Source organism: Oreochromis aureus, linkage group 7, assembly GCF_013358895.1.
Source record: "Oreochromis aureus strain Israel breed Guangdong linkage group 7, ZZ_aureus, whole genome shotgun sequence".
NCBI lineage: Eukaryota > Metazoa > Chordata > Actinopteri > Cichliformes > Cichlidae > Oreochromis > Oreochromis aureus.
Window position 1 is genome coordinate 38,507,586 of NC_052948.1, and position 26,590 is coordinate 38,534,175.

General features: G+C 38.6%; 1 protein-coding gene across 1 annotated transcript in view; it reads left to right on the top strand.

Moving 5' to 3' along the window:
* Positions 1-26,590, top strand: part of grin3a (glutamate receptor, ionotropic, N-methyl-D-aspartate 3A) — a 70,558-nt gene that overhangs the window by 10,189 nt on the left and 33,779 nt on the right. Inside the window, exons 2-3 of the mRNA XM_039614750.1 lie at positions 6,558-7,488; positions 15,487-16,208. Coding sequence (XP_039470684.1) covers positions 6,558-7,488; positions 15,487-16,208 — 1,653 coding nt within the window. The remainder of the gene's footprint in view (positions 1-6,557; positions 7,489-15,486; positions 16,209-26,590) is intronic.

The following is a 26,590-nucleotide window of genomic DNA, read 5'->3' on the forward strand; positions in this document are numbered from 1 at the left end:
AATTATATTAATTCACAAACACAAACCATTATCAACAGGACTCTGACACCTGGAAGAGATAATGTTTGAATGAAACATGCACAGAGACAAACTGTACTCAGCTCGTGTGGGAGATGACTTGAATGAGGTACTGATATATTCACGTTCCTCAACACCTCTAAACACCCCACGCCAGAGTCCTCTGCTGGTGTATCATATTAACATGAGACATAAAAAGAAAGTACGATGGTACGCTCTAAATGCTACAACTGACAACAACATTCTAAACATGTCAAATACAGTACAACATGACAATGGCCAAAAATAACAGTATGGAAAGATGTTTGATCTTTTTCCCCTGCTAGATGTGATTCAGCATTGAACACACATTATTTGCTCCTTCACATTATCTCTGTATTGTTACAATACACAAAGAAATATAAAGTCCAGAGATGACTCACTCCATCATCCCATTATTTTACAATACTCACCTCAAAATTAGTCTTTTTTAATAAAAAGTAGTTTATTTACCAGGTATAGTTGCATAGTTACACGCAAAGAAGTTAGAAAAACAAGATATGAATGAAATAAAAATGAAAAAAATGTGGAAAATGATGAGGTGGCATTAAAAAGCTTTGGTACTATGCAGTATCAAGACTTTATAAAACCCATCTGAAACTGTGTCATTGAGTTTGAGTTCCTGTGAGTGAAAGAAGGGAAAAAATGCAATTCATTGGAGGTGCTGCTGTTTGAATACCTAACGCGAGTTGCTTTAAAATGTATAACAGTGAAGTATAATATGGCTTTAAGTAGAGTTATTTTTCATATGTGAATGCTTGACCTTGGCAGGGAAGTGCTTCAAAATGTAAGTCATGCTGTGAAGAACTGATTAATTACATGATTATTTATTTGTTCTTTTTATTCTGCGCATGGTGGTCACTAGTGAAGGGTTAAAGATGCAAAAACTGAATAAAAAGTTAATATCAAGATCATAAGTATTTGAAAAATTGCAAAAATTTTGTTGTTAGGCTCCGTCCATCAGTATATTGAATTTTAAATGAAATCTTGAATACAACATTAAAGTGCCAAGTCTCAACTTTAATTTATTTTTACATCAATACTGAAAGAACAGACTTGGCTGCTAAATACTGAGTGTTCATACAACTGAAGTGAAGCTCTCAGAAACCATCGCAGGTGTATGAGAGACTAACAAAAACAACAAAAAAAACAGTTACATTTTTAAATAGGCACACAGAGATGAGCTAGAAAAAACTAATCTTGTGGATTGATGGAAAATCAAGCATTTATTGCTTGGAGGTGTACCATCTGCCAGTAAAACTGGCACACTATCTACAGATACCACAAGTGCTTCCAAACTCACTGGCATTTTATCATTCAGCAGGACAATGACCCAAGTGGCAACCACTGTTGACGATTAGAATCTGTCACCTTAGTCTCTGTGCAACATGCATTCCCACAGTCTGAACACCAACCATGCAGGACAGAGGCAGAGAGATCCCACAATAAAGAATGGCCTAAAGGCCTGTGCAGTTGAGGTCTAAAAGAACATCAAAAGGGAAAATGCAAAGACATGGTTATGTCTGTTGGTTAAAGACCTGAGCATTGTTGTTCTAAGGTGTGTCCTTACAGCGTGAAGCCCACGCTTTTTTTTCTTTATGTTAAATGTCCGGGCAACATGAAAGCAGGGATGTCAAACTCATTTTACATTGTGGGCCACATACAACCCAGTTTGATCTGAAGTGTGAATGATATTTAACTAAATAATGAATCCTTAAGATGTTTTAATATAAGAAAAAGAATTGCAATTTCAACAGTACGTATCAGTTTTTCGATATAATAAATGTATAAAATTACAGAAAAAGGTACCTGTCCTGTATTTATACAGTAAAGCATAAAGTTTTCAGTTAATTTACATTTGGTTTACTGTGGACCCACTATAAAGAAATAAAATAAAAAATTCTACAATAGATACATTTAATCGTTTACTTGTCTACTTTGGTGTAGTGTGAATGGCAATGGGGGAGGTCTTTATGAATAGAAAAGCTGTAAAACTTGTGAAAATACAGTTAAAAGTTCAAAATATGTGCAGTTCTTCAGCTCTTCTTCTAATATTCTTCCAAATATTGTTAATATTATATTAATATTACAAATATTATTTCCAAACTGAAGTCTTTGCAGCAGAGATCATAGTCCCCAGGACTTATGTTTGGTACCCCTGGCCTATATAGACCAGGGGACTTTATTAAAAATATGGTGAAAGTGAGTAAAATAATAAACACCAGTCCCTACATCAACGGTGGAGAGCAATGTTTCAGATAAAATGCCATATCTGAGACTAACCAAGGAAGAAAATAACATATATATATTTTTTAAACTTAATGAAACAATAAAGATGAGCCAAAGAAAACAGACAGAAACATATTTAAAAAATGTGGTTTGGAAAGATGAACCTAAATTTGATGTTTGAGTATATTTGAGAACAACCCCCCCAAAAAACTGGATACCTGTGGAAAAATAGTCTGAATATTTACAGTCTGGGTTAATGTACCATACATGCATGTCTACATATCATGAATAATTTAGCAAACACCAGAAGTTTAGCTTTGTAACTCCAAATGCTTTGTTTGACTGTGTTCATACGTGCATGTGTGTGCAACAAGACAATAAGACAGACAAAAATTAATTCCTATGAACAGTGGGAGTATTTGATATACACAAGAAGTCAGTTTAAAGGTTATGGCAAGTTTTGAGCTGCGACAGCAGACTGATGAGGGGATTAAATAATTAAAAAGAGGCACTTGCTCATCCTGTCTCAACTGAATCCCGGCTTCTGTACCCAGGTAAAGCAGCTATTTGTGTGTTAAACTCAAAGGCAAATTATTATTTTATGCCCCCTTACAGACAATGCTAAAAACACTTCACTTGAACACAGATTTTGATGTATCAGTAACGAAGTCCAGTTTTCCCCCAAAAAATAAATAAACTATGTCAGACATCCTTGTAACAGAGTATTCTAACACCTTAAAAATTACTTTTTTGTATATTTTTCCCTTCAGTAACTTTAAGACATCTGACCATAAGATAGACATTAAGGCAGGGCGCTAAAGCAGACAATAATGTGATTTAGGAACTGCTGTGATGCCAGCAGCTACTGAAAATGGCAATAATAGGCACCCTGGGATGAGAATGCATTGAAACCTAAATGGTTTTGATTGTAAGCTATTCCGTTCTTTAAATGTCATTTCTTTACTTTGTAAAAGTGAGAATGCAGATGTCATTGTTCTTGTAAATCAATGAACATGTATAAATGAAAGGATTTTGCCTGTGTGCATCGAGGCTGGTGCAAGCTGTGTGTGTGTCCTTAGACAAAAAACAGGTTGCTGTCAGGTTTTGTGTCCAATAAAATCTCACAAATCTTCCCATGTGAGGTGTAATCAGTGTCTGTTTGTGTGTGAGAGAGAAATAAACCATAGGTGAATTTGGCTGGCAGGTGAAGGGGTCAGTGAAGTTTTCAGCACTGCTTTGGCTGATTGTCATAGGAAGGCAGATGGACAGGTTGGCAGAGCGATAGACAGGCCAACGGTTGCGCAGTGATGCTGACAAAGAAAGAAGACAGACAGGTGGGCAGAACAGCAGGACAGGTGAAGGAAATGGTCACAAAAGCAGACAAGCAAAGCGGACAGAGGAACATGGATGAATATTCAACCAGGCAGGGGGTCAGACGGATATTCAGACAGGGACAAAAGAGAGGGCAGGCTTTAAGGTGTACCAACTAGACGAGAGGAGAGGCATATGAAATCAGATGTGTTTGCAAGCAGAAAGACAGAAAGGTGGCTGGCAGGTACAAATAAAAAGACAGAAATCGGATGTAAGATAAAGAAATCCAAAGTGGAACAAAAGAGCGAAGTCAAAACAGTGAATTGGAAGCAATTTTACCTTTTCACGTGTTTTAGGTTACATTTTGGTCTGGTGTCAGGTAACTTTAATATAAATGATAGTATAATAATAAAAGTCATGATCAATATGACTAATTGAGTGCAACATATATTGTAATGTAACACTTTCATTTTTGATCTTCAGTAGGCAGTAGTAAAGTAAGTAATTTTTCTTATATAGCGCTTTTCAAAACAGTAATCTATTACACAGTGCTTTACAAACATGTTAAAAATACAGTTGAAGGAAAATATCTTAATCACACAAAAACAGCATAATACAGAAAAGCATTATAATGAAGCATGATCTTGAGGAAAGCTACTATTCCATTTCAAAATGTGAATCCACACCCTGTGGCTGTTGCATTACTGAAGCAAATTTCCTCCTATAACAATGATCTAAAGTACAGCTCGAAACTATGCAAGACTTATTTAGCCAAGAATTTGTCATCTGGTTTCCTGTGTATAGTGGCACAGAAATCAGACCTCAGGGTATTTAAGTTGTTGTGGGAACAGTTTGATTAAAGGGTATATAAGTGCCCATTAAAACAATTAACACTGTGGGAGGGTCTTCAGGAAGCATGCATCCACATTATCTCATCAAATTGACAGCTACGGTGTAAATGTATAAAAGGCAGTGGATACCGCAAATGGACCATTCTTGGATGAAAGCAAAGTTTGGGCTACAAAATGGTTATTTTAAATAAAAGTTGTCATTTCTATCCTGTCTGTGACTTGACCACATTTCCTATTATCTCTCTAACAGATTGGATTAATAAAAGTATGAGATTTTAAAAAATAGAATTAAAAGTAATAGTTCACTGTGAAAGTGTGGGCCTCTGGAGACTAATAAAGAAAAGTGTGTTGTTGTTTGCATATGACCAAGCCAACCCTGACCACACAATAGTCTTTTGATGTGTGGCAGTTGTTTAATATTTTGGAAATATTCCTTCCAAACAGAATGATCATACTGTCTCTAAAAATGAGGGATTTCCTCGAGTCAGGTGAGGATACCAGGCTACAATATGAAAGTGCTGAAAACATATTTTCAGTATTTATATAAAAGTGGGAATTTCCACCACTAAGCCAAATTTAAATGGCATGTGGAGGTAATCTTCAATATTTATGTGATTGAACTATTTTTTCATCAAGACCTGGAATAAGAATGAAAACTGTGAAGCCCTTTTGAAAAGAGCTATGCACCATATGGTGGCCTGGTATCCCACTTCAACACACAGTGCAAGCACAGTGCAAGACAGGCTTAATTCTCACCTTGAATATGTCTCTTGATGTAATTTTCTTTCTGTTTTCCCTCCATCTGTTTTTTCATCTTCTTCAATAGCCTTGATTCTTTAAAGAGGCAGCAGCTGAAGCACCATCTTATATCACCTCACATTCTATTTTCATTTACCTGTTCTCCTCCTCTCTCACTCCTCTGCTCTTCTTCCCCACTTACCATTCTCCTCTCCTTACTTTTCATCTCTTATCCACGATTCCCTCCTAAGCTTTTTTTCCCCCTCACCATAACCTCTGCTTCTCTCTCCTCCTACCTACCATTAGTCACCACCTCCCGCTCCTCTCCTGTCAAAATTTCTCTTCCCCGACTCTCTCCCTGTTTCAGTTCTTTCCTGTAAGGTCAGCCCATATTGGATCGATCAGGGTCATCTATCTTCCACTATCTCAGTGGGCGTGCCTCCTATTTCAAAAGTGATCATTAGCCAATCATTAATCTAGATCAGACCATCAGACCATTAACCAATCGTTAATCTGGATCCTGTTTAAACTCGGCCTGCTGATTGGGTCCCCGGTGACCTCTGACATGTGAGTTACCAAAGAAACACATCCGTTAAACAATGTATGATCGGGTGTCCTCATACATAAAACAGGTAGCTGTCTGGTTTTGTCTCCAGTAAAATCTCACAAATCTTCCCACGTGACACATAATCAATGTGCTGTATTTATTTTTTTTCTTTCTTTTTTTTTTTTGACATGTCGGGATTATGAATAAATGACACAAGTACCATGCCCATGACCATTTCCGCATTTCTTTCGCACTGACACTGTGAAAAGTGAGGGGTGGCTGGGTTGTAAAGTAAACATGGGGTTAAATCTCCTTGGAATGTGCGCAGAAAGACCACGCTCTGGTGCCAGTGGTCTCACCAGCACAGAGGCTGACTCGAGCCAAGCAGCGCGTGCGCTCTGGAAAGCTTCTACTTGGGTGTTTTTTGTTTTTCTGGGTGTTTTTTTAAGAAGGGGGAAACGTTTAAAAAAAAAAACAGCTGCCTTGGCCCCTGCCTTGTGGATGATAATGGGATGATTTTCCTTTGAGGCCATTAAGCTATCAGACTTTTCCAGAGGTGGATTTCACTGCTTTGGAATGTGTTTGATGCGCATTAACCTTTTTCGACCTAGGCAGGGCTTGCCAACACACTCTGCTGCATTTTCTTTTCTGCCTGTGGAATATGTGGAAATGTTGCCGTTTGTTTCCACGACATGTTTAGTAATCCGAGGCTTGAATGATGAAAATCTTTTGAGATGAAAAACAGCACTTTTGGGGATCATTTTTTGCTTGTGCGCGGCTCGTGCCTAATCTCGCGCCTCAGCAGCCTGTTGTCTGTGTCCGAGAGAAAACGCACAACTTTACCACGAGCTGGAACCGGTCCTGTTGCGGGGGCTACAGCTGGTCTGTGCGGCACACCAGGGCCACAGGCAGGGGGCCAAGACGCAGACCAACGGAGCGGTCCCGGTGTTCAGCCGCTGTGTGGTTGGACCGGGCATCCGGTGGAGCTGTGGAGCGGGGATGATGAAGTCGGTGGGGATGGTGATGATGAGTGGCCCGGCAGCGCGACCAGGCACCAGGGTCTTGCCACTAATATGTTTAGTGTTGTGCGCTCTCATCTTTCTCCCTATTTGCGCTCACTCGCACCCGCAACCGTGCCAAGTGCTCAAACGAATCGGCCACACGGTTCGGATAGGGGCTCTGCACGTTCAGCCTCGCTTGCTCTCTGCTAGGGCTGTCAGCGGCTCTGAGGACTGGGACAACGAAAGAGAGTTGACAGAAGAGCAGCAGTTGGAGTTGGAAAGACCGTTTAAAACAAGTGCCAGTGCGCCTGGGTATGGAAGCCTTAGGACTAGAGCGTCCGTTAACAGTCAGCGGGGCGCAAACAGGAGTAAAAGCCAGGCACGCCAACGGGAGGAGAACACCTCGACGGAAAATCGCGTGTTCGCACCCCGAGACTCGGTTCTGCTCGCCGTCGAGGCTCTGAACCGGGCTGGGTTGCTACCCTACAATTTATCCTTGGAGATCGTCATGGCTGTTGGATCCACACTCGGAGAACTGCCCGCGTTCTCCTTTTCCTCTACGGGCAACCCCGAAAACGAGGACCCGCTGTCCTTCGTGGAGAGTGTATGTCACACTGTGGTTGTGCAGGGGGTTTCTGCCATGATCGCCTTTCCACGGAACAGGGACGAGTTCGTCAAGTTGGAATTCGTCTCACTCGCGCTTCAGGTACCTGTAGTCAGCGTTGTGCAGAGGGAGTTCTCGCGCCACAGTAAGGTAAAAAGTTATTTCCTTGCTAAATTTGAACTGTTAACTGTTGATTGCTTCACTTCGGCATACAACTGCAATGGGCTGTGTCTGCACTGGTGTGACGTGTTATAGTAATACAACGCAAGAAACTTTACATCGCAGTCTGACAACCTCTTTAAAGTGCGTGTACACCATGCACCGAATGCATGTAATTTATTTAACTAATTTAAATACGTGTGGATACAGACTACAGTGCACCGCGAGCCATCAGTGGCCATCATTTAAGCTAGGGACAGGAGCTAGAAACGCCTCCTTCAGTGGCTGATTGTTGATGTCCTTTCAATAAGAGCACAGATCTTCCTGTTCTTGTTCAGCGTTTACCCAGTCAATCAACCTTAAATGGCACAATTTAAGGTGAAGAAATGGCACAAGCTGGCTTTCATAACTCTGAAACTCTGAAAAAAAGTTACATTAAATAGTCAGAGACAAAAGGTGCATGGGGAAAAGCCCCTCTGTCCATGGTGCTGAAATCTACTGAATTTAGAGGGTGTTTCAGCAGAAAAAGGAACAGTGCTTCTCTTTTGCAGAATAAAATGTTTAAAAGTGTTTTGATTGACAGTGTGCAGTCAACAACAGTGTGCACCTAGCAGCACATGCCCTGCGGTATAGATACATAAACAAATACTTTGTTGATATTCTGAATCTACATAAACAGACGTTCAGCACTGTGGTGAAGGAGGTTACGGCAGTATAGTGCAGTCAAAACTCTTAGTCATAAGTCAGTGTGGTGCTATATTTTGAGATCTCATTTGCTGGACAACGGAGATGAAGGCAGACAACACTCTTTAGTTAAATCACTGTGTTGGCATGTACTTTTATGACCTAACACCTTTCCTTTTAACAAAGAAGTAAAAGGTTGCCCCTTTAGCCACCCAACTACTAATATTTAGCAGGCCCATATCTAATAATGAAATTAGTGTCAGAAAACTGTAGCATACAAGAAAAACTCATTCATGCAGAACCGTTTTAAGCTGCATAACACTTCTCTCATTGGACCAGTTCAAGAGGTGAATCCACATAATAAACCATGGAGGAGATTTTGAGTGTATTTTGGTGGTTTTACAATGAGGCTAAAACTTTCCTTCATTTTTTTTTTTTACATGATACCACTGGAAATACCTTGAGTGCAGTTCCTTGTGTATACCATATGGAGTCCAGACTTGGCAGGAAACCATTACATCACTATATATACTAAAGTTTGCAGTGATGTTCTGATTTTTTTTTTTCCATATACCAATATACACTCCTTATTATTATTATAAATAATAAGGCACTTTAATCCTTCAGTACAAGTAAACATTTCTTTTGGCACAAACATAGATTATTTTGTAATTGTATCTCTTTATTTACTCAGACTTACATATATATATATATATATATATATATATATATATATATATATATATATATATATATATATATATATATATATGTACAATATAGATTCTTGTCAGGGCTTTTGGAAAATAAAACAATACCCTGAAACCAGTATAAAATGATATGGGTTTTTTTCTGATTTATGTCAATTTTTAACAGTTAAGGCAAAAGCAGCAGCAGTTCTTAATTTAGAGATGGTTGAAAAATCATCTTTTGCACAACACACCAGTGCGAAGCTTGCTGGTGGAGTTTGCAGCTAAAATGAGAGCAAAGGGGAAACTAGTTAGTAATGTAAACACTATATTCATTAGCGTGGAGGGGCATCAGTAATAATTCTGTGGAGAAAACACCTGTTGTGAGTTTGCCCCCATATTTATTTGTGCTATCGAGCACAAGAAGGAATAGGCACACGCACATTCCCAAAAATGATTTGGTGTAATACACTGTAAACCTCTTTAATTGGGTGATGCTACGAAGAAGAGATATTGCACATCAGTGAGTGAAAGCCAACAATCTGCGTGTGTTTCTGTATTTTTAATATTCTACACACAAACATCCAAAGGAGGGCCAAAGAATGTGTTTTTTTCATGCACACATCCAAACCCATTAGCTGGACTGAAGGGTTCTGGGATACTTGCCACCTACTAGGGTATAGTAACTTGTGTGTGTGTGGCTTTGTCAGTTTGTGTCTGTTTATGTGTTGGTGTATGTGTGTGAGTAAGAATGTGTGTGTGTTTCTAGGATAATATCTAATTTCCTGCTCTGTGCACAAGGAAGGGTTTCTCTGTAAGGAGTCAGCAGGTGTTTAAAGTCAAAACTGATTCCTAGAAGTGAAATAACAGTAATGGATACAGCTGACAAACCAAAAGTTAAGGATGATTGATTGATGGAGGAGTAGATGGGAAGACTGTTGAATGGAAGGATGAACATGTGCAAAAAAAAAAACTGACTAGGAAATAGTGTGTGCAGTGCTTGTGTGAGACTTTTAGAGAAATGGCTTAACTCCCTTCTGACTCAATCTAGTTTCACTGGCAAATCCCAACTGCAGGCTGACAGCAATTTCTCCAAAACATTTTTTTGTGTGTGTGAAAAGTGCAAAAACTTTTTGGATGTCTTGAGATGATCTCATTAGTGTTTATTTCCTCACTTTGTTTGACCTTGAGTTTTTTTTTTTATCCTGGCAAAGTTTAAAGTCAAAGTTTAAAGACAAGGTTCACAGCTGAACATTTGTGTAATACAATGAATCATCAAAAAAGAAAAACCCTTTTGATAACGTGATCTGCCCACAGTATGTTATGTAAGTGTCAGAATGATGAAGCTGCATGAGAATATGGAGATTATGGAGCAAAGGATAAAGTGACCTCAGAGTAAAGGAACTGGGCTGGGAGTTGTGGTGAGTGGTTTTGATAGCAGGAAAGGGAACGGAATTTAGCATATAAAAGCCAAAGAACTGAGGAGCTCTCTGGGAAAGACCAGTCATCTCTGATAGGGGGACGTAGTTTTAAAGTGGAAATATATCCCATCCTGACCTAGAGACTGTGGAAAGATAGCTACATACACACATATATACAGAAAGACAGAGCATCGTCACTGACAACTTATAGGATATATGCAAATATCCATTGCTACTTATTCCAGTTATGTGTCAGCACTAACTGTATGCGAAAAATCAACTTTGCTATCATAGGGTATGCATCATTATCATGATGTATGTGCAATATATACCATATAAATGCCTTATTAGGTATACTGCTCCAATGTAATCAGACCTACAGAAAACATGCAATAAATTCTGTCTGTACTGAGCAGCCTTTCCACATAGTGTCATACAACTGGTCATTCAGATTGAGCAGTCGATTTGCAATCTTTAAAACATCCAGCATTGTAACAGTATATGTGGTATAAAAAAGTATAATAGACCCATGTTAAATACTAAGTTTAATATATGTGCGAGAATGCCTTTGGAGCCAAAGGTTTGAGTTTTAGACTGCTCTTAATCCCTAGTTTCCATTATGATGTCAAGAGAGTGGATATCATTAACGCGATCATCTCAGCCACACAGCTCTAGCTGTGATCAGTGCAGTATCTCCCACGTAGTGTTCAAACCTGTTTGCGAGGGTCATCCAATCAGAAGAGACTTGGCTTCAAGGGGAGGCTGGCCTTGAAAGGAGACAGAGGATGAACTGAGGGTGCAGATAGATAAGGATTATTTTGAACTGTGGATCCTCCACAGCTTTTCTAGTGGAGTACAAAAATAACAAATATGAAACTGGTACTGAGCGTAATAGGTCTTCCATAACAATTCAGTTGTTCTGCAATGCATTAGTTTAACTAAATTGGTTAACTAACGACTGTATTACAATAACAAATGGTAGATGGTTATTGATTTTTCTTTGATTAGATGATTAATTGTATTAAGAACAATAACTAAGTCATTACCATTTTACTGGATTTGTCCACTGGCTCATGAGTCTGTCAGTCCATGCACTTTTTTACCATAGAGCAACCTCTGCAAGTTTCTTAGCACAACAAGTCGCAGCTAATATGTTTTAGATGTGGAAATCACAGGGGAAAATCATTTTTTGAAGCAAGGAGGGATTAAAAAAAGAGAGCACAGTGACAACAGAGCCGGGATTTCACAGCACACTGAAAGCAGCAGATCTCTGTATTTATGTAGGAGAGCAAGGAGCCACACGCTGTACAAATTTTTTTCCTGTTTATTTACATGAAGAACAAAGAGAGGGTTACAGATTTATGGAGATCACAGTGCAGAAGTGCCGCAGTTGAAAATAATCCATCCAATCCTCCTGGAGAATGAGAGCAGGTGAGACTCTGATGCCCTGTGGACTGCATTACCATTTTCCTCCCTGATAGAGGACTTTTAAATCTGAAATAAAACATTTGCAATTGCTTTTGTAGGTGCTTTTGTTCCAGCAATAATCTATCCATGTATATGCAATAAGCTGATTAATAAATATCTTATTTGCATGTCTATTAGACAGAGTGATTAACGGGATAAATCAAATTAAACAACAGATTAATCTAATGAACTTTTTTGTGCAAAGCTTGTGTAAAAGTTGTAAAGTCAATTAAAGTGAGTCGCTCAGGCCCCTTAAATATGTTTAATTCTGTGTTTGGAGTTGTGGATTCAGGCAAGCAAACAAGTGTGCGACTGATTAAGTGGCATATTGTATACTGGATACAGTATGCCGAGGTATACTGACGCAGATCTGGCAGCTCATGCAGTCCTCTGACCTATTTAATGTTTTTTCCAGTATTGCAGGGATGAGAGTGTCACCTTTCAAATGTATCTGCTCTGATCTTGCGCCTCACTATAATCCTGTGGGTGGAGTGCATTATATGTGTAGTCTGCATTTAACTGATTATTGCAAACAAATTAGCAAATTCATTACCACCAAACAGGAAATAACTATGCCGATGAAAAAGTTTCAGACTATAGCTCAACACTATGGAGCTGAGTGTTTTGTTAACAAGGTATGTCTTTTTGAACCAACCAGTGTAGAACAACTTGAAACCCAACATAAATTATTCACCTTAATAGTGAATTTGATTATTTATTCTCTGGCAGTAATGTCTTTGGACACCTGCTGAGTTCAGTATTGACTCTCCTTTTATCGTGTTTCTATTTTAACTCCAATCTATTCTGAGACTCTTGAAGAAAATATTTCAACTGCTATTAAAACCAACATGATCTTTCATTCATAATTTGAATACATCAGCGTAAGAATAAAAAAGACTTTTATATCCTTTCATGAACATAAAATTAAATAAAACTGAAACTAGAATGAGAAATATAAACTGGAAATTTGCAGTTTCTGGTGAAATTGCCGTGTTACTGCTGTAAGCTGCGACTTGCTTTCAGGAGTCAGCTAAAAGCACAGACGGAAGTTTTACATAATAGTAGTCCTGTAAGCGACCTCAAGGTGGTGCTGTGTTAAAAGTGGGTTGGATTGGATTGGAAAGTGCATGTATTACAGCATTAAAGAGTTAACTGTTAAGAATGGGACTGTGTTCTTTAGCCTTTAGTGAATTCGAGTAGCAGAAATTTGCATCAAGCAATATTTGTTATTGTACTTTGGCAAACCTTAAATTTGGCACGGGTGTAAAGACTAACCAGACTACTGATAAAACTTAAAGTTCAAGAGTTGTAGGCATTTCACTTGATTTGGCATGATATCTCAAATCAAAGAGATGGGCAGTGAAGACTGGATTCAATATAAAGACCGACATTGCTGTTTCATAGGTGGTCACAAACTAACGTGAACTCATAAAGTTTGAAATTTTTTAAAGAGCAATCATGGTTTTAATGTACTGGAATAGTGGCAACTGAAACTCACTGGACACTTCATTGGATACACCATTCTAGTGCTAAGTCCGAGCCTTTCTGTCTTTGGAAGTACCTTAATTTTTCATATCTAAAAAATTCCTCTCAGGTTTTGGTCAAAATTGGTATGATGGTATCACACAGGTGCTGCACATTTGTGGGCATTAAATCTATGATGTGAATCTCCTGTTCCACCACATCCCAAAGGTGCTTTGCTCAAACTGGATCATTGTTGTGCCAAGAAAATATTCTCCACTCCATTACACCATAACTACCACTAAGTGTTGGTAGAAGGCAGGATGGATCCATGTTTTTCCTGTTGTTTACACCAGTTTTTGAAACTCATCAGACCAGCGAGCCTGTGTTAATCTTAGCCTCAGCTTCCTGTTCTTAGCTGACAGCAGGTGTACCAGGTGTGGTATTCTGCTGATATAGCCTGTCATCTTCAAGGTGCAACATGTTTGCATCGAGAGGTGATATTCAGCATACCATGGTTGTAATGCATAGTTATTGGAGTTACAGTTTCTTTCCTTTTGCAGCTCTAAGGAGCATGGCCATTCTCATCAGAAATATGGCATTTTTATTTTAAGAACTTCCACTTATTGAATAGTTTCTCTTTTTGGGGTCATTCTCTGTAAACCCTAGTGATGATTGAGAGGGGAAATTTCAGTAGATTCTAAAACGATCAGACCAGGCTGTCTGGCACCAAAAACTATCCCACATTCAAAGTCACTTAAATCACATTTTTTCCTTATTCTGATGCTTGTTTTGAACTTCAGCACGTTGACTTTACCATGTCTACAGGCCTAAATGCATTGAGTTGCTGCCACATGACTGGCTGATTAGATATCTGTGTTTAATAAGCAGTTGAACAGGGGTACATAATAAAGTGGCAAGTCGATGTAAATAACAGGGGGCTGTTTATTAGGGGCAAAGTTCCAAAAAATCAGCTTTGAAATCAGTTTTGTTTGTAGCGCGCAAGGATTTGTTAGCTGATTACAGAATAACAGAACAAAGGAACCAAATTCAAACATGTCAAGTGTATGAAGACAGTTAAACCAGCTCTGACCTAAAAGGCAGCAAATGAATCTTAAATGTACTATTTAGAATGAAAAATGTCGATTAGAAGAAGAGTAATGCAAAATGTGTCACCAATGGTGTAATACATGCAATGCTGCATTACTTGCATAAAGTGCTATATTGTTTTTACCTCTGCAGGTGGTACAGCAGATTTAAAACTTCAAGCCAGTTAGGCCGTACATTTTGGAATAAATCTATTTCATGCTTCTCATTTTACTGTCTTTCTAGAAAGATGCTAAAATTGGTGAAAGGTTTTCCTCACAGCAACAACACTATGAGACTGCACAATTTTATTGTATCAGATGAGGTCCTAGTGGTAATCAGCCACCATTTACTCATTGATCTGTCTAGGTCATTAATCAACTGCTGAAATTATGAATCACATTAATTCAACAGAGGTGTAAATTAAATTAAATGTTGTGGTGCTGAGTAGGTGAAAAGCTCTTTTGAAATGAACTGCAATTCTTAAAGTTTTAGTTCTTGATACACAAGTGACTACACATTAAGAAAATGTGATTAGTTATATTTGCGGAAACAGGTAAGTGGAGGTTGACCTCCATTATACCCAGCAAACTATGTTAACTGAAGACGAAAAGTAACTACATTTGGATTTATGAACCTTTCTCTTTCTCCTGTTTCTTCTTCTGTTCTTCTGTTTTATTTCACTTCCTTATGCCCATCCTATTCCTTTCTTTTTCACCAACATCATTTCTCCACTATCCTCATGTTCCTTTTTCTCACAATATCATCAATTCCAAAACCAATCATCTGATGCTGTATCTCTCTTGCTATCTGTCTGACACGTATAAAATCCAACTGATTCCCATCGACACTTTGTCCTCCGATCACAACATTTTTATTCCCTCTTTTATTTCCTTCCGTTTATGTTTAACTGTCCCTCCTCTCTATCTCATATTATTTAATTCCACTGCCTTTGCCATTTTCTCATCCATTTATTTTAATCCCTTAAATCTTCTCCTCCTGTCACACCTATTCCCCTCGTTCCTTTTTAAATGCACTCCTCCACTTTTCAAATTCACATTTTTCCTGTTTTTTTTCTGTTACTTCAACTTTTACCCTTACAACTTTTTTTTTTTATCTTCCACTCCATTTGCCAATTCAACTCCCATTACACCTGTCCCCCTTTTACCAACTTTTCACAGAATCCTCTACATTTCCAAATGGCGATGCGAACTGTGGAGGCTCCACAATCCCAGCTGCTCTACACCCTGCTGATGATGAATGGCTGGTGGGACATCAGCATTCTGCTCTGCCAGGAATGGAATATTAGCGACTTCCTTTTCCTCATCAAAAACAACACCCGCTTTCACCTGGGCACTCTTGTCAACCTGACAACTATTGCCTTAACCTCTTCAGTATCTTCATCTGCACTATCAACCTCAGCGGTGGCATCAGGTATTGCAACCTTACCCTATTTTTCCTCTGCTGCCTCTCCTTCTTCTTCTTCTTCTTCTTCATCCACTTCTTCTAAATCAGACCAGCAGCAAACTCTCCTGCGACAGCTGGAGGCCCTTAGAGAACACTCATCCACAACAGGATTGGTGACATTTGGGTGCGACATTCGTGAGGTGCGACGTTTGTGGACGCTGGTCACGCGGATGACGCTTCCAGAGTTTCACTGGGTCTTGGGGGACAGCCAGAATGTGGCTGAGCTGAGAACAGAAGGGTTACCCATGGGGTTACTGGCCCATGGGGTCATGGGATCCCCTTCTCTGGATCACTACGTCCATGACTCATTAGAACTCGTGGCACGTGCCGTGGGCAGTGCTGCCCAGGATAATCCTGCCTTGGCACTCATACCAGGGACTACCAATTGTATGGATAAACAACAGAGCAATGGAAGCTCGGGGGAATACTTGGCAAGGTAGGGAATATACAGATACAAAGTTTCATGCAATGTCCTCAAACTCTAATAATGCATTCTATAAGCACGACTCACTTCCATAGGGTGCAATTATTATTCTGCTACTGTATAGGGGGGAAGAACACTCCGTTTTGTTTTGTTTTTTTATATTTGCTTAGGCCAATCACAAGCATTTTTGGTTGTGCAACGTTTATAAAATGATGGTGAGGGTGAGTCTTCTAAAAAGTGGGTGAGAGCACGTTTTGTTGGAAGATTTGCACATGGAGAAGCAAGCATTCATCATAATGACACAGCTCTGTGGAGAAATGTCTGGCTGTGTAAGATCAGGTCTTTGTAGGTCTTATAGCCATTTGAAAGAACCTAGCAGGCCTGCCGTACTGCATCCAAATCTGGATCAGAACTTGCCACTTTCAGTGTGTAGGCTGTGAGGACACATGTTGTGTTCTGTAATAAAGGAAATTTTGAAAATGGTTAGAGGATAGTGGGAAAGAGATTGCCACCAGCATAGTGGGTCAGTGTAAGGCTTACTGTATACATGCAGTTTGCAAACCAGACAAACCTAGAAATGTTGTGATAATTATGCCCCACAAAATGATTATTTCAGCAGCTTAACTTACGTGACAGATTTTGGTATAGATGGCTTTTTTTTCTCTGTTTCTTCCCTTGCAATAACAGAAAAAAATGATGTGTGTCAGTTCAATGTTCAAGTAAAATCAGGCAGGTACCACTTTACTATCTTACCAACATACAAAGGTATTCTGACCATAGTACTAGTAAACAAAAAATATTGTCTCTTACCTTTTTCGAGCATGCATAAATGAATTCACTGGCAAAAATTAAAAGTTACCCAGTACCAGCCAAACATATTAAATTTGACACAGAAGACAAAATATGCACATACACTGATCTGCTTCCATTTGGGTTACCACTGCAGCACCACATTCAGTGAATATAACACGCTTGAGGGGTTGCTAGAACCTTTGTGATAATCCAGTTAACTAAACTCAGTCATTCAGGATGGCTGAGTTCTTATGGAGTCCATGATTGACAGCTAGTGCTCCACTAATCTCGTCAGAACAGCAACTATGCTTGCAAAATGCACGGTATCATCTGGACCAGTAATGATTATGCTCTCTCAGTATGACTGAGTGACTGATATAGCTTGCAGCTGCTGGCCTAGGGCAGTTTGCCAAATTACTGGAGCAGTGGCGATGCCAAAGATCAACTTACTGTATTCATATAGACTCTTGTGAGTATGATGGTTGTCATATTTTCCTTTATAGATATAGATAGGGCCCAAGCAAGGTAATCTCTAAAAAACTCTCACTGTGCTAAAGAATCACAAGTGTCATCTTTGCGTGGGATTGGATATTGGTCTATACGTATTATGGGATTCAATGACAAATAAATTCTTTGCCTGTTGTCTTTTCTTCTAAAAGATACTGTTAGCATTGCCCACTCACATCAGTTCTTTACAGCTAATATTCCTTGGTGTACTGAATACTGAAGAACAGCTTAGATTTTAAGCCGTATACAACATGACTTGCCTGTGAAACCTTGGTCTTGCACTCTCTTCAAGCTCAGTCAATCAACACTGAATCTCTATACAGTATTTCTGACACACCTTCAATTCTGTTTGGTGCATGGCCTTTATCTCATGCCAAAGAGACATATATGTGCCCATATTTCACCTTTAACTTCAGCTTTTGCAGTATTGTGATTCTCGCTCCTGTGTAAGTTATCAATCTCACATTTGTATATTTCAGGTTGAGTTTAGGAACATTTTCCTGGATGTGAAAGACAGCACTGACCCACTGCCTAGTTTCATCTTTCATGGCACTCTGTAAACATTAGGCGTCAGCCATATAACTTCTGTCACTGACAAATCATCCTCATTTGAGTCTCTCATGTTACTTGTGTACCTTCTTGTCCTTGATTCTTGTTTTCTTTGTCTGTCTTTAATTTACATATTTTCTCTATGTACCCTCTTTTATTGCCCATCCTGCAACTTTTATCCTTAAACCAGTAATCTGCAGGATGGTGCAACATTTTAACACTTCTTAACCAAGGCTCCTTGGTTAAGAAGTGTTAAAATGTGTGTTTTCCATAAATATGGAAATTTCCAAATTGCAAGTCAATGTTAGTCTATATTCTGTCAAAAGCCATTTCAGAATGGCCTCATTGCTCAGTCCACACACAAGCTTGTTCCTTAGTGCGTACTCCCCAACACGGCAATGCTCTCCTAATCTATAAAGCTCTGCCATATACTCCAATATGAATTCAATATTTGACTTACTCCTTTTGTAAAACCTGAACCATTCAGCTATCGCCAGAGGTGTTAGATTTAAAAGCCTCTTTACTATGTCTGAGATCTCATCAAAAGTTTTGTAAGCCAGTTTGCTAGCAGGGCAAGTTGGAAGTTTTAGTGCCCAACTTTTTAAACAAAAGATGACCATCTATCCATATGGCCCACAGTTCTAGACATTTTCAGTTAGTTTTGTTTCCTTTTCACAGTGTAATATCACTACTAGTCGTAGTCTAGTCTTTGTTCAACACTTTCAACACTCACGTCCCCTCCTCCAGCCAGCTTTCCCATCATCCTAGCATCTATTCTAGGATGGACAGAAGAAAGTCCACTGAAGTCGCATCAATAAAGTCTGATGCTATTTTGCTCATCTGTTGCAAGGTAGGGGTGTGTTTTTCTTATCTTTGTCTCATATATTAACAGCAGTCATCAATGGATTAAACTACAAGATACAGTTTACATGCCTTACATCTTAATCATGCAGGTACAACTCTGCTGACTCACTTATTCTGTTAAATAGGTAGGCAATTCATGGTACTAGTAAATAAAAGTAGTACTATTTGCACTTTTTTCAAATATGTAAACAATGTGTCCTTCCTCTTACTACATAGCAATAGAGTTACATATAAAGGAGTGGTTATACATATTTTAGACCATATTGTGCAAAATAGGTTATATTATATATTCAGCAGAATATTTTTGCATTCTTTGTATTACAGTAAATATGTGTTAGTGTTTCAGGGCTCTTCTTTCTGTTATTATTTAATGCACCAATTTAGTGGAGCTTAGGCTTCATTAAATTAAATATACATTTTAAACAGTAAGACTTACACAGTACCAAATCTGGGTTCTCTCCACCCAACAATTAATCAATAATATCCAAATGTACAGTGTATACATCATTCTACTTCTTTCATATCTTTCAAATGTTTACTCAAGCAGTAACAAATAATTCATACACACCTACACCGCCTTGCATTTGCAAAGCATGTAGTTTATCGGGATGCACACTGTAGTACAGTCAATAACTGCAGCACTGTGGTAAAATGATAATGTGTAATGAATTGCATTTAACAGCACTGTAATCTGCAGCTGCTCCACTCTAGAGATGTAAGTGACAGTGGATGTGTGATCACCCACCGCTGCATTACAAGTACTGTTTGACCTTTCCTGCTAAGATTCTCCTCAAAACACTCGAATCAGCAGAATGAATATCCAGTGAAGGTAATTATTAAACATGGTGAGCTTGGAGGTCCTGAAGGTCCTTCCATTGCTTTACTTTATTTAAAAAAGGGTGTTGATTCATTTGTAAGTGTTTTACATATTGCAGAAACAGTTGCCAAACAGGATCTTTTGTCCAGTGAGAGTCCTCGTGCAGTCTTTGACCCCGTGAAAACAGGGAGAAACTACTTGATGAGGTTTAGTTTCCTTTGTGTGTGATAGTGGTTCTAATTCAAGCTGTTTCACACATGGGTGATTTGGAAAAGTCAGTTGCACACCTGCCTCGGGGAAATCTGAAAGTATTGGAAAGACTTATATGGAGAGCCTAGAGAAAAAAGAAAAAAAGCAAAGATGAATGTTTGTAAGCAACCAAAGATGAAAAAAAAAGAGTTTTTCTCCCAAAATCATTCGTTTCAGTATTTCTAAAGCTCTGAGACTGTTTGGGCTGTCTGATCACATTCATGCTAAAGGGATTAAAAGATACAGAGAGTGGACTTAAATTGAGTCAGGGTCATCATCATCTGTTACCATTACATTTTTTTTCCACACTATGAAACATATTACTGTGTGGAGTCTAACAATTACATTAGTTTCACTTTTCTTTTCTTTTTGAAATCATTTGTAATCTTATTGTGGAGGCAGAGTGCTTTAGTGGTCAGATAAACTGACCCATCTAATCTTTTTTTTTGTTTTTTAAAAAACAATACTGGCTGTGGTAGCTGGAAATAATAGACGAGAAACCTAGAAGGCACAAAGAGGTTAGAGCAGCCAATCAGCAATCTTAAGGGTGTTGGTCCCCTGAGTCCCTGTGCAGATGTGTGTAAATGTCATTACATCTTTGTATATGGTAAACAGACTAGTACTTGTATACCATTTTATAATCTAATTGACCAATCAGAGTTAACTCTGTATGTAACCCACTGAATTGAGTTAAACATAATTTTTTCTTGAAAGTGAAAAGAATATATCTGAAACATGCGCTATGTTTAATTATGTACATTTTTTGTTATGCTTTTTTTTTTTTTTTTAGCTTATAGCACATTTAAACAACAGACGCTAACCCAAGGTAGTGCCTGCTGGAGTAGCTGAGGCTTGAACCATTGACCTTCCTGTTAGTAGATGACCCACTCTACCTTCTGCCCCTTGTATGACCACTTACAGAAATCAGCATAAGAAAAAAACATACTAAACTAATATTGAGAACACAGATCTATATTAGACTATATGTAGTAGCTGTATTTTCGCAAGCTGAAGAACATCAGGTACTAAACTAATCAAAATATATTTATTTTCAATAAGAGTTTTCAGGGCACAATTGATATACACACAGAGGCAAACTCTCTCCAAACCTTAAAAACAAAACCTGTCCAGTTTTGTTTGTGTCTATCAAAATACTTATAGCAAGGCCATGCTCCAAACAGACTATAAATAAACATGAATAGGATCAGTGCTCTTACAGTACTAAAACAAGATGCTTAGTTAGTAGGTAAAGCATAAATGTAATGTCTTCACCAAATGTCTCATGCTCTAGCTTCCTCTCACCAGAGGAAAAGCAAACGTTCTCTTTAGATAAGGGGCTTAGTTTCCTGTTGTTAGACTGGTCATTCAGTAAGGCCCAACCATAAAAATACACAAAAATTCTACAAATCAATTCAGCATGACCTCAGCCACACCTCTAAGGGGGCCGTTAATACAGACAGTGGCAGACTTCTCTCCCTGGACCCTGCAGCCAGTCAGAAAATGCAAATGAGAGAAAATCTCAGACACATTTAACAGAAGTATCTTTCATTTTTTCTGAACAAAACCACAGCAGAACATGTCTATAATATTAGCTTAACTGAAATAGAGAGGCCATATCACTACCTAGCTTAGTGGTAAAGAAGCCTTTACAACAGGTAGATTTTAATTGCACAGAAAGTTTATGTCAGATAACAGCACATGATCATGGACGGAAGATAGAGCAGATCATATGTTTTACAGGTTTATGAGTGTACCTTAGCCTGCTTGTGGTCTTCATATTTTCCAGCACTCTTAGATCTCTGCAGTGTTTGTACCTCTGATCATGCTAGGAGGGTGCAGGGGACATCTTTAAGCTTTAAGGCTGGGCTATAGGCTGGCCAGCTCATCAGATGTCAGAAAGAGTCTTGTAGTTTTTGTGCTCTTTGCAGCTTACTTAGTTGCTGCTTCTTTTTTATACCCTAAGAAAATATCAGATGGGCTCAAGTAAACCTTCAATAACGTGTTCAGCATATATGATGCAAACTTTAAAAGAGAGAAAAAAGCAATAATAATAAAATTAATGAGTTTTATTCCAGTAATACAATCGTCGCCAAAGCAAAATGAATCTGCATACACAGAATGACAAAAGGACTCATTAACAAGCTCCTTGTGCTTCTAATGAGACACCTGAGTCCACCTGCCTTTTCAGAGTTTTGACACTTCTGGAGGCGTTAGTGGCCACAACTGTAATCAGGCTGTTTCCCACATGAAGTCTACTCCTTCTGTTTAGTTTTGATTTGGTTAGATGCTAAGAAAATCATTACACATGAGTAGGTATATAAAAAGCTTAAATGTTTATTGATTGTATAAAGATTTTCTTTCTTACCATCACACTCGAGTTGAGTTGTTTTTCCTGAATGTCTTATATTTAGGACAAATCCATCAGTTTTTCCTGCAGTCTTGATCAGCTGTTGCTAGTTACAATTGACCAGTTTTGTGACATTGGTCTCACTGTTACTGAAATAAGGGTCTCAGGTTACTGCTGAGTTTGTACAGATGCTGTGTAAATGCTAGCAGAAGGTTAGCACAGGGCAGCCGTGGCACAGGTGGTTGTGTGGGTCGTCTATCAGTCAGAAGGTCAGTGCGTCGTTCCCTGACTCCTCCGGTCCGCATGCCAAGGTATCCTTGGCATCCGTATGCTGAGTTGGCCTCGATGCATCGACTGGAGTATGAGTAAATGTTGGAAAGCATACATCTTCACTTTTCATCTCTTACTGTTAGAACTTTCTTGACCTGGGTTTCAACTATATCTTTTTTTCATTGTTAAATAGGTTTAAGGTTAACATTAAGATTACTGTGAGCTGAAACTGCAGAAGCATATTATTTATACCAGCTATTCATCACTTTTAGCTGTCCATTCTGACAGTTCTGTTAGCATCCTCACGTCACTTTATGGCGAGCTGTGAGTGCTGACAATTCCTTATGTGTACGGGACATGATTTAAATTGATGCAGTTGCCGCATCATCTAATACATCTTAATCTCATTTTTTCTCTCCTGAAAGATAGAGGTACTTTGCAAATCTCCATATACTCCCACAGGAGCATCGATACCCATCTGGGAACAGTGTTGGGGAATAACGGAATACATGTACCGACGTTACGTATTTAAAATACAAAATATAAGTACTGTATTCCTTTACAGTTACCGTTTAAAAGGGTGGTATTCAGAATACAGTTACTTTGTTGAAATAAAGGGATTACATGGTGGTCTTTTCCTGTTTCATATGTTAGGCTGTCCCCTCTCTATTTGTGGTAATTCCACGCCGGTGGAAACCCAAACAAAACACGCATTAAGTGGCTCTAATGCCTGTGTCTCAATCTCGCAGCCCATGTCACCTCTACTTGCGGCCCGCATAATGACGTGGAGAAATATTTTTTAAAATTATTGTTCAAAAAATTATTCAATATGAAGGCAATAGGCAGAGTGTTACAGGTATAGCCCCAGAGAATGTAGCCTCATCGGTAGTGTAGCCCAGTTGTAAGTAAATTAAGACTCGACTGTACACTGTGTTGGTGTTTTCCTCCGAAACAATAAGTTCCATTGGAGCAGCCTTTCAACGCCTCTCTCTGTCTCTCACTAGCAAAGTTGACCCAGACAGCAAAGTAAAGCTAGTTTTCGGCTACGAGCCTGACACGGAACCCGACGTATTAGCCAGAGGTCCCTTTACTACAGTTCGGAGTCGCGGACCTGTTTCATATACACGCGGAATAGTTTTCTATACGAGATCGCTGCAAAAAGTGCAGCCTTACCTAATGTCCACCCTTCTGTTACTATTTTATATTAAGATTTTAAAATCCAGTTGGTATTGGTATGCAAGTATCCTTCAGTAATAGTAATAAATCACACAGCAATAGTACATTCATGTAGTAGTAAAAGGCATGATAATATATTAAGTAATCCAAAGTATTCAGAATACGTTACTTTCATTGAGTAACGTAATGGAATACGTTACAAAATACATTTTGGGGCATGTATTCTGTAATCTGTAGTGGAATACATTTTAAAAGTAACCTTCCCAACACTGACTGGGAATCAATCCATTAAGCTATGACTTCAACTATGTCAGTAAAATGACATAATTGCAGCTAATCACAAAGTTAAGTAGATACCGGAATCCACAAAAACGAACAAACAAAACAAAAAGAAAGAATCTGTTTTGTAGTTCTTTAACTGCATTACATTACTAAAACTGAGCTGATAGCAGTGTAGTATCTAATAGGATATTTAAATGTTTCTTAGGTTTTTAGTAATCTACAAGAACAATACACAAGTGCTCCATCATTTTACATTCAGCCTCCTAAATACACAATAATGTCTCTTTTTGACCCTTTTCTTACAGCAAGCAGCTAGTCAAACAAGTATCTCTCCTTTTTCAAAATAATTAAAGTGTATTTACTTTTACTCTCTAGTTATTCTCCAAATGTCTATTACAAATCTGCGGGAACATATTTCCCCCATGGTTTACACCATTCACACCCAGCGGCTTTTTAGAGTGAATTTTGTGATCATTTTCACTCATTTCATACATTTCAGATTCAGTGAGAATTTTGTTGAGTCTGAATAACAGGTGCTTGGTGGATGAGTTGACCTGGAGGGAGCAGTTGTCACCACAGCAGTGCTGAAGCCAAAGACCATGTGACAGATGAGCAACGGAAAGATTGTAGCTGTTCTCAGTTGAACACTGAACCCTTCGGGGCATCTGTTTCATGATTATTATGGACCTGGTTGCAGCAGTGTTGCTGGGAATGCCATCAACCTCACTCAATGGGAGAAAGCAGCTGACATATAGAGGTGTTTGTCACCAGACAGCTGTAGTGTGATGGGACTTGCGGCTGGGACACTATAGAAATCACCAGCTTTATGCTAACCCAGTGCATATGTGGTGCATAGATATTTTTAGCATGATGGGAAAAACCTAGAATTCATAGCAAATAAGGGCTGCCAGAAGCAGTTTTACCTTATTCTAGCTGAATGTCGGTAATATGCCTACTGTATAAAAGAGTAATGACAAAAACATCAGAATAACATATGAAATGCAGATTTGTGCAAACTGGGAATGACTGTTTTGTATAAAAATGATTTTTGTGATGCTACACTTTAAAGAGGCACATAAATCATTTAAAAAGGGAGTCAGAAATGCAAGGTCTAGCAAATCTGTGAAACAATGAAACAGATTAGTTAGCATCATAGCCACACTTTCACAGGTCACAAGACCAAAACACGAATAACTTTTTAAAATATTTACCAAGATGTTTCCTTCTAGGTTCTGTAATAAAACTAGCAAAGTGGATGTGAGACTTACACAGGGACTGTAAATACTGCATAAAATGGAAGGAATTTGAGGAATATAAAGTGAAAGTAATAGGAGGTAGCTGTGTACATGGTACTCATTAATCAGTATCATCCTGCTATCTTGTTGTCTGATAGCTAAAAACTTCCACAATCAGTTTATGCTGATAATGGAAGTTGTAGTTTCATTTTTTAAAACCCAAAACAGCTGTTTAGGTCCTGCTATGATGGCTTAATTAGCTACAAAGAGAAGAGCAGACCCCAGGTGTCACACATTTGAAATAAGACATGTTCCCTATGTCACTTCCTAATAAGATACTAATCGTTGGCACTTAAGTTAGAATTCCTAATCCTAATTTTATGGATTGGATAAATCTATCAATAAAATCCACATAACTGCACTGATAGGATTAAAAACTGGTATATAGTTTGAAGTCTGCTTTTGACATGTTGAAAATTAAAACAAAAACTCTTAGAGATTGCGTTTTTGTACCATGACCACCAATATAAATAAATGGCTTGCTTTTGTTTACTCCAGTTAGCCTCCATCTGGGTCCTACAACTCCACAATATATAATCTGCATACTCCGCAGTTCATGACACATTAGAATACTAACTTGTGTCGGTGTGCAGGACTGGAGCCTATAATATTAACTACCAATTATCCCACAACTCATTTCTCACCATGTTATGGAGTCATACAAATGTAGTAGGTAGTGTAGAAAATTATGTTCTATGTGGAGTATTTGAGTAAAATAACACATTACTTAAAAGAATTGTAATCTGTAATACAACCCAACATTAATTGTCCATAGGTGTGAATGGATAACCAACTGTTTAGGTTATCAGGTTACCCTCCACCCCATCGCCTCGCCCCATGTCAGCTGGGTTTTAGGCTCAAGCCCCACCTTGACCCTGATCTGGATATGCAGTTCAGAAGCTGGATGGAGTGGAAAATTAGAATTTTATGTATCACTGATTTGAGTATATCACATTTATCTGCAGGCGCTGTTTCAAAGAGGAGTGCTTGCTTGTTTAAATGTATTGAAAAAGTCAACATTTTTCATGGGCTTTACTTATTTTTTTCACACAACTGTAGACAGGCAGCTGTTCACTGAAATTGCTCCAGGGATAGAGAACTAATAAGCCAGTCATGCTGTAATGCGTGGCTGGTGGGTAAAATAGCCATTTTCAATTTTCAAGTGAAAATGGCTCTCAGGAAATCTTGCAGTTTATTTCTACCGGGTAAAATTTAATTGTCTCAAATTCAAATTTAGTTGTATCAA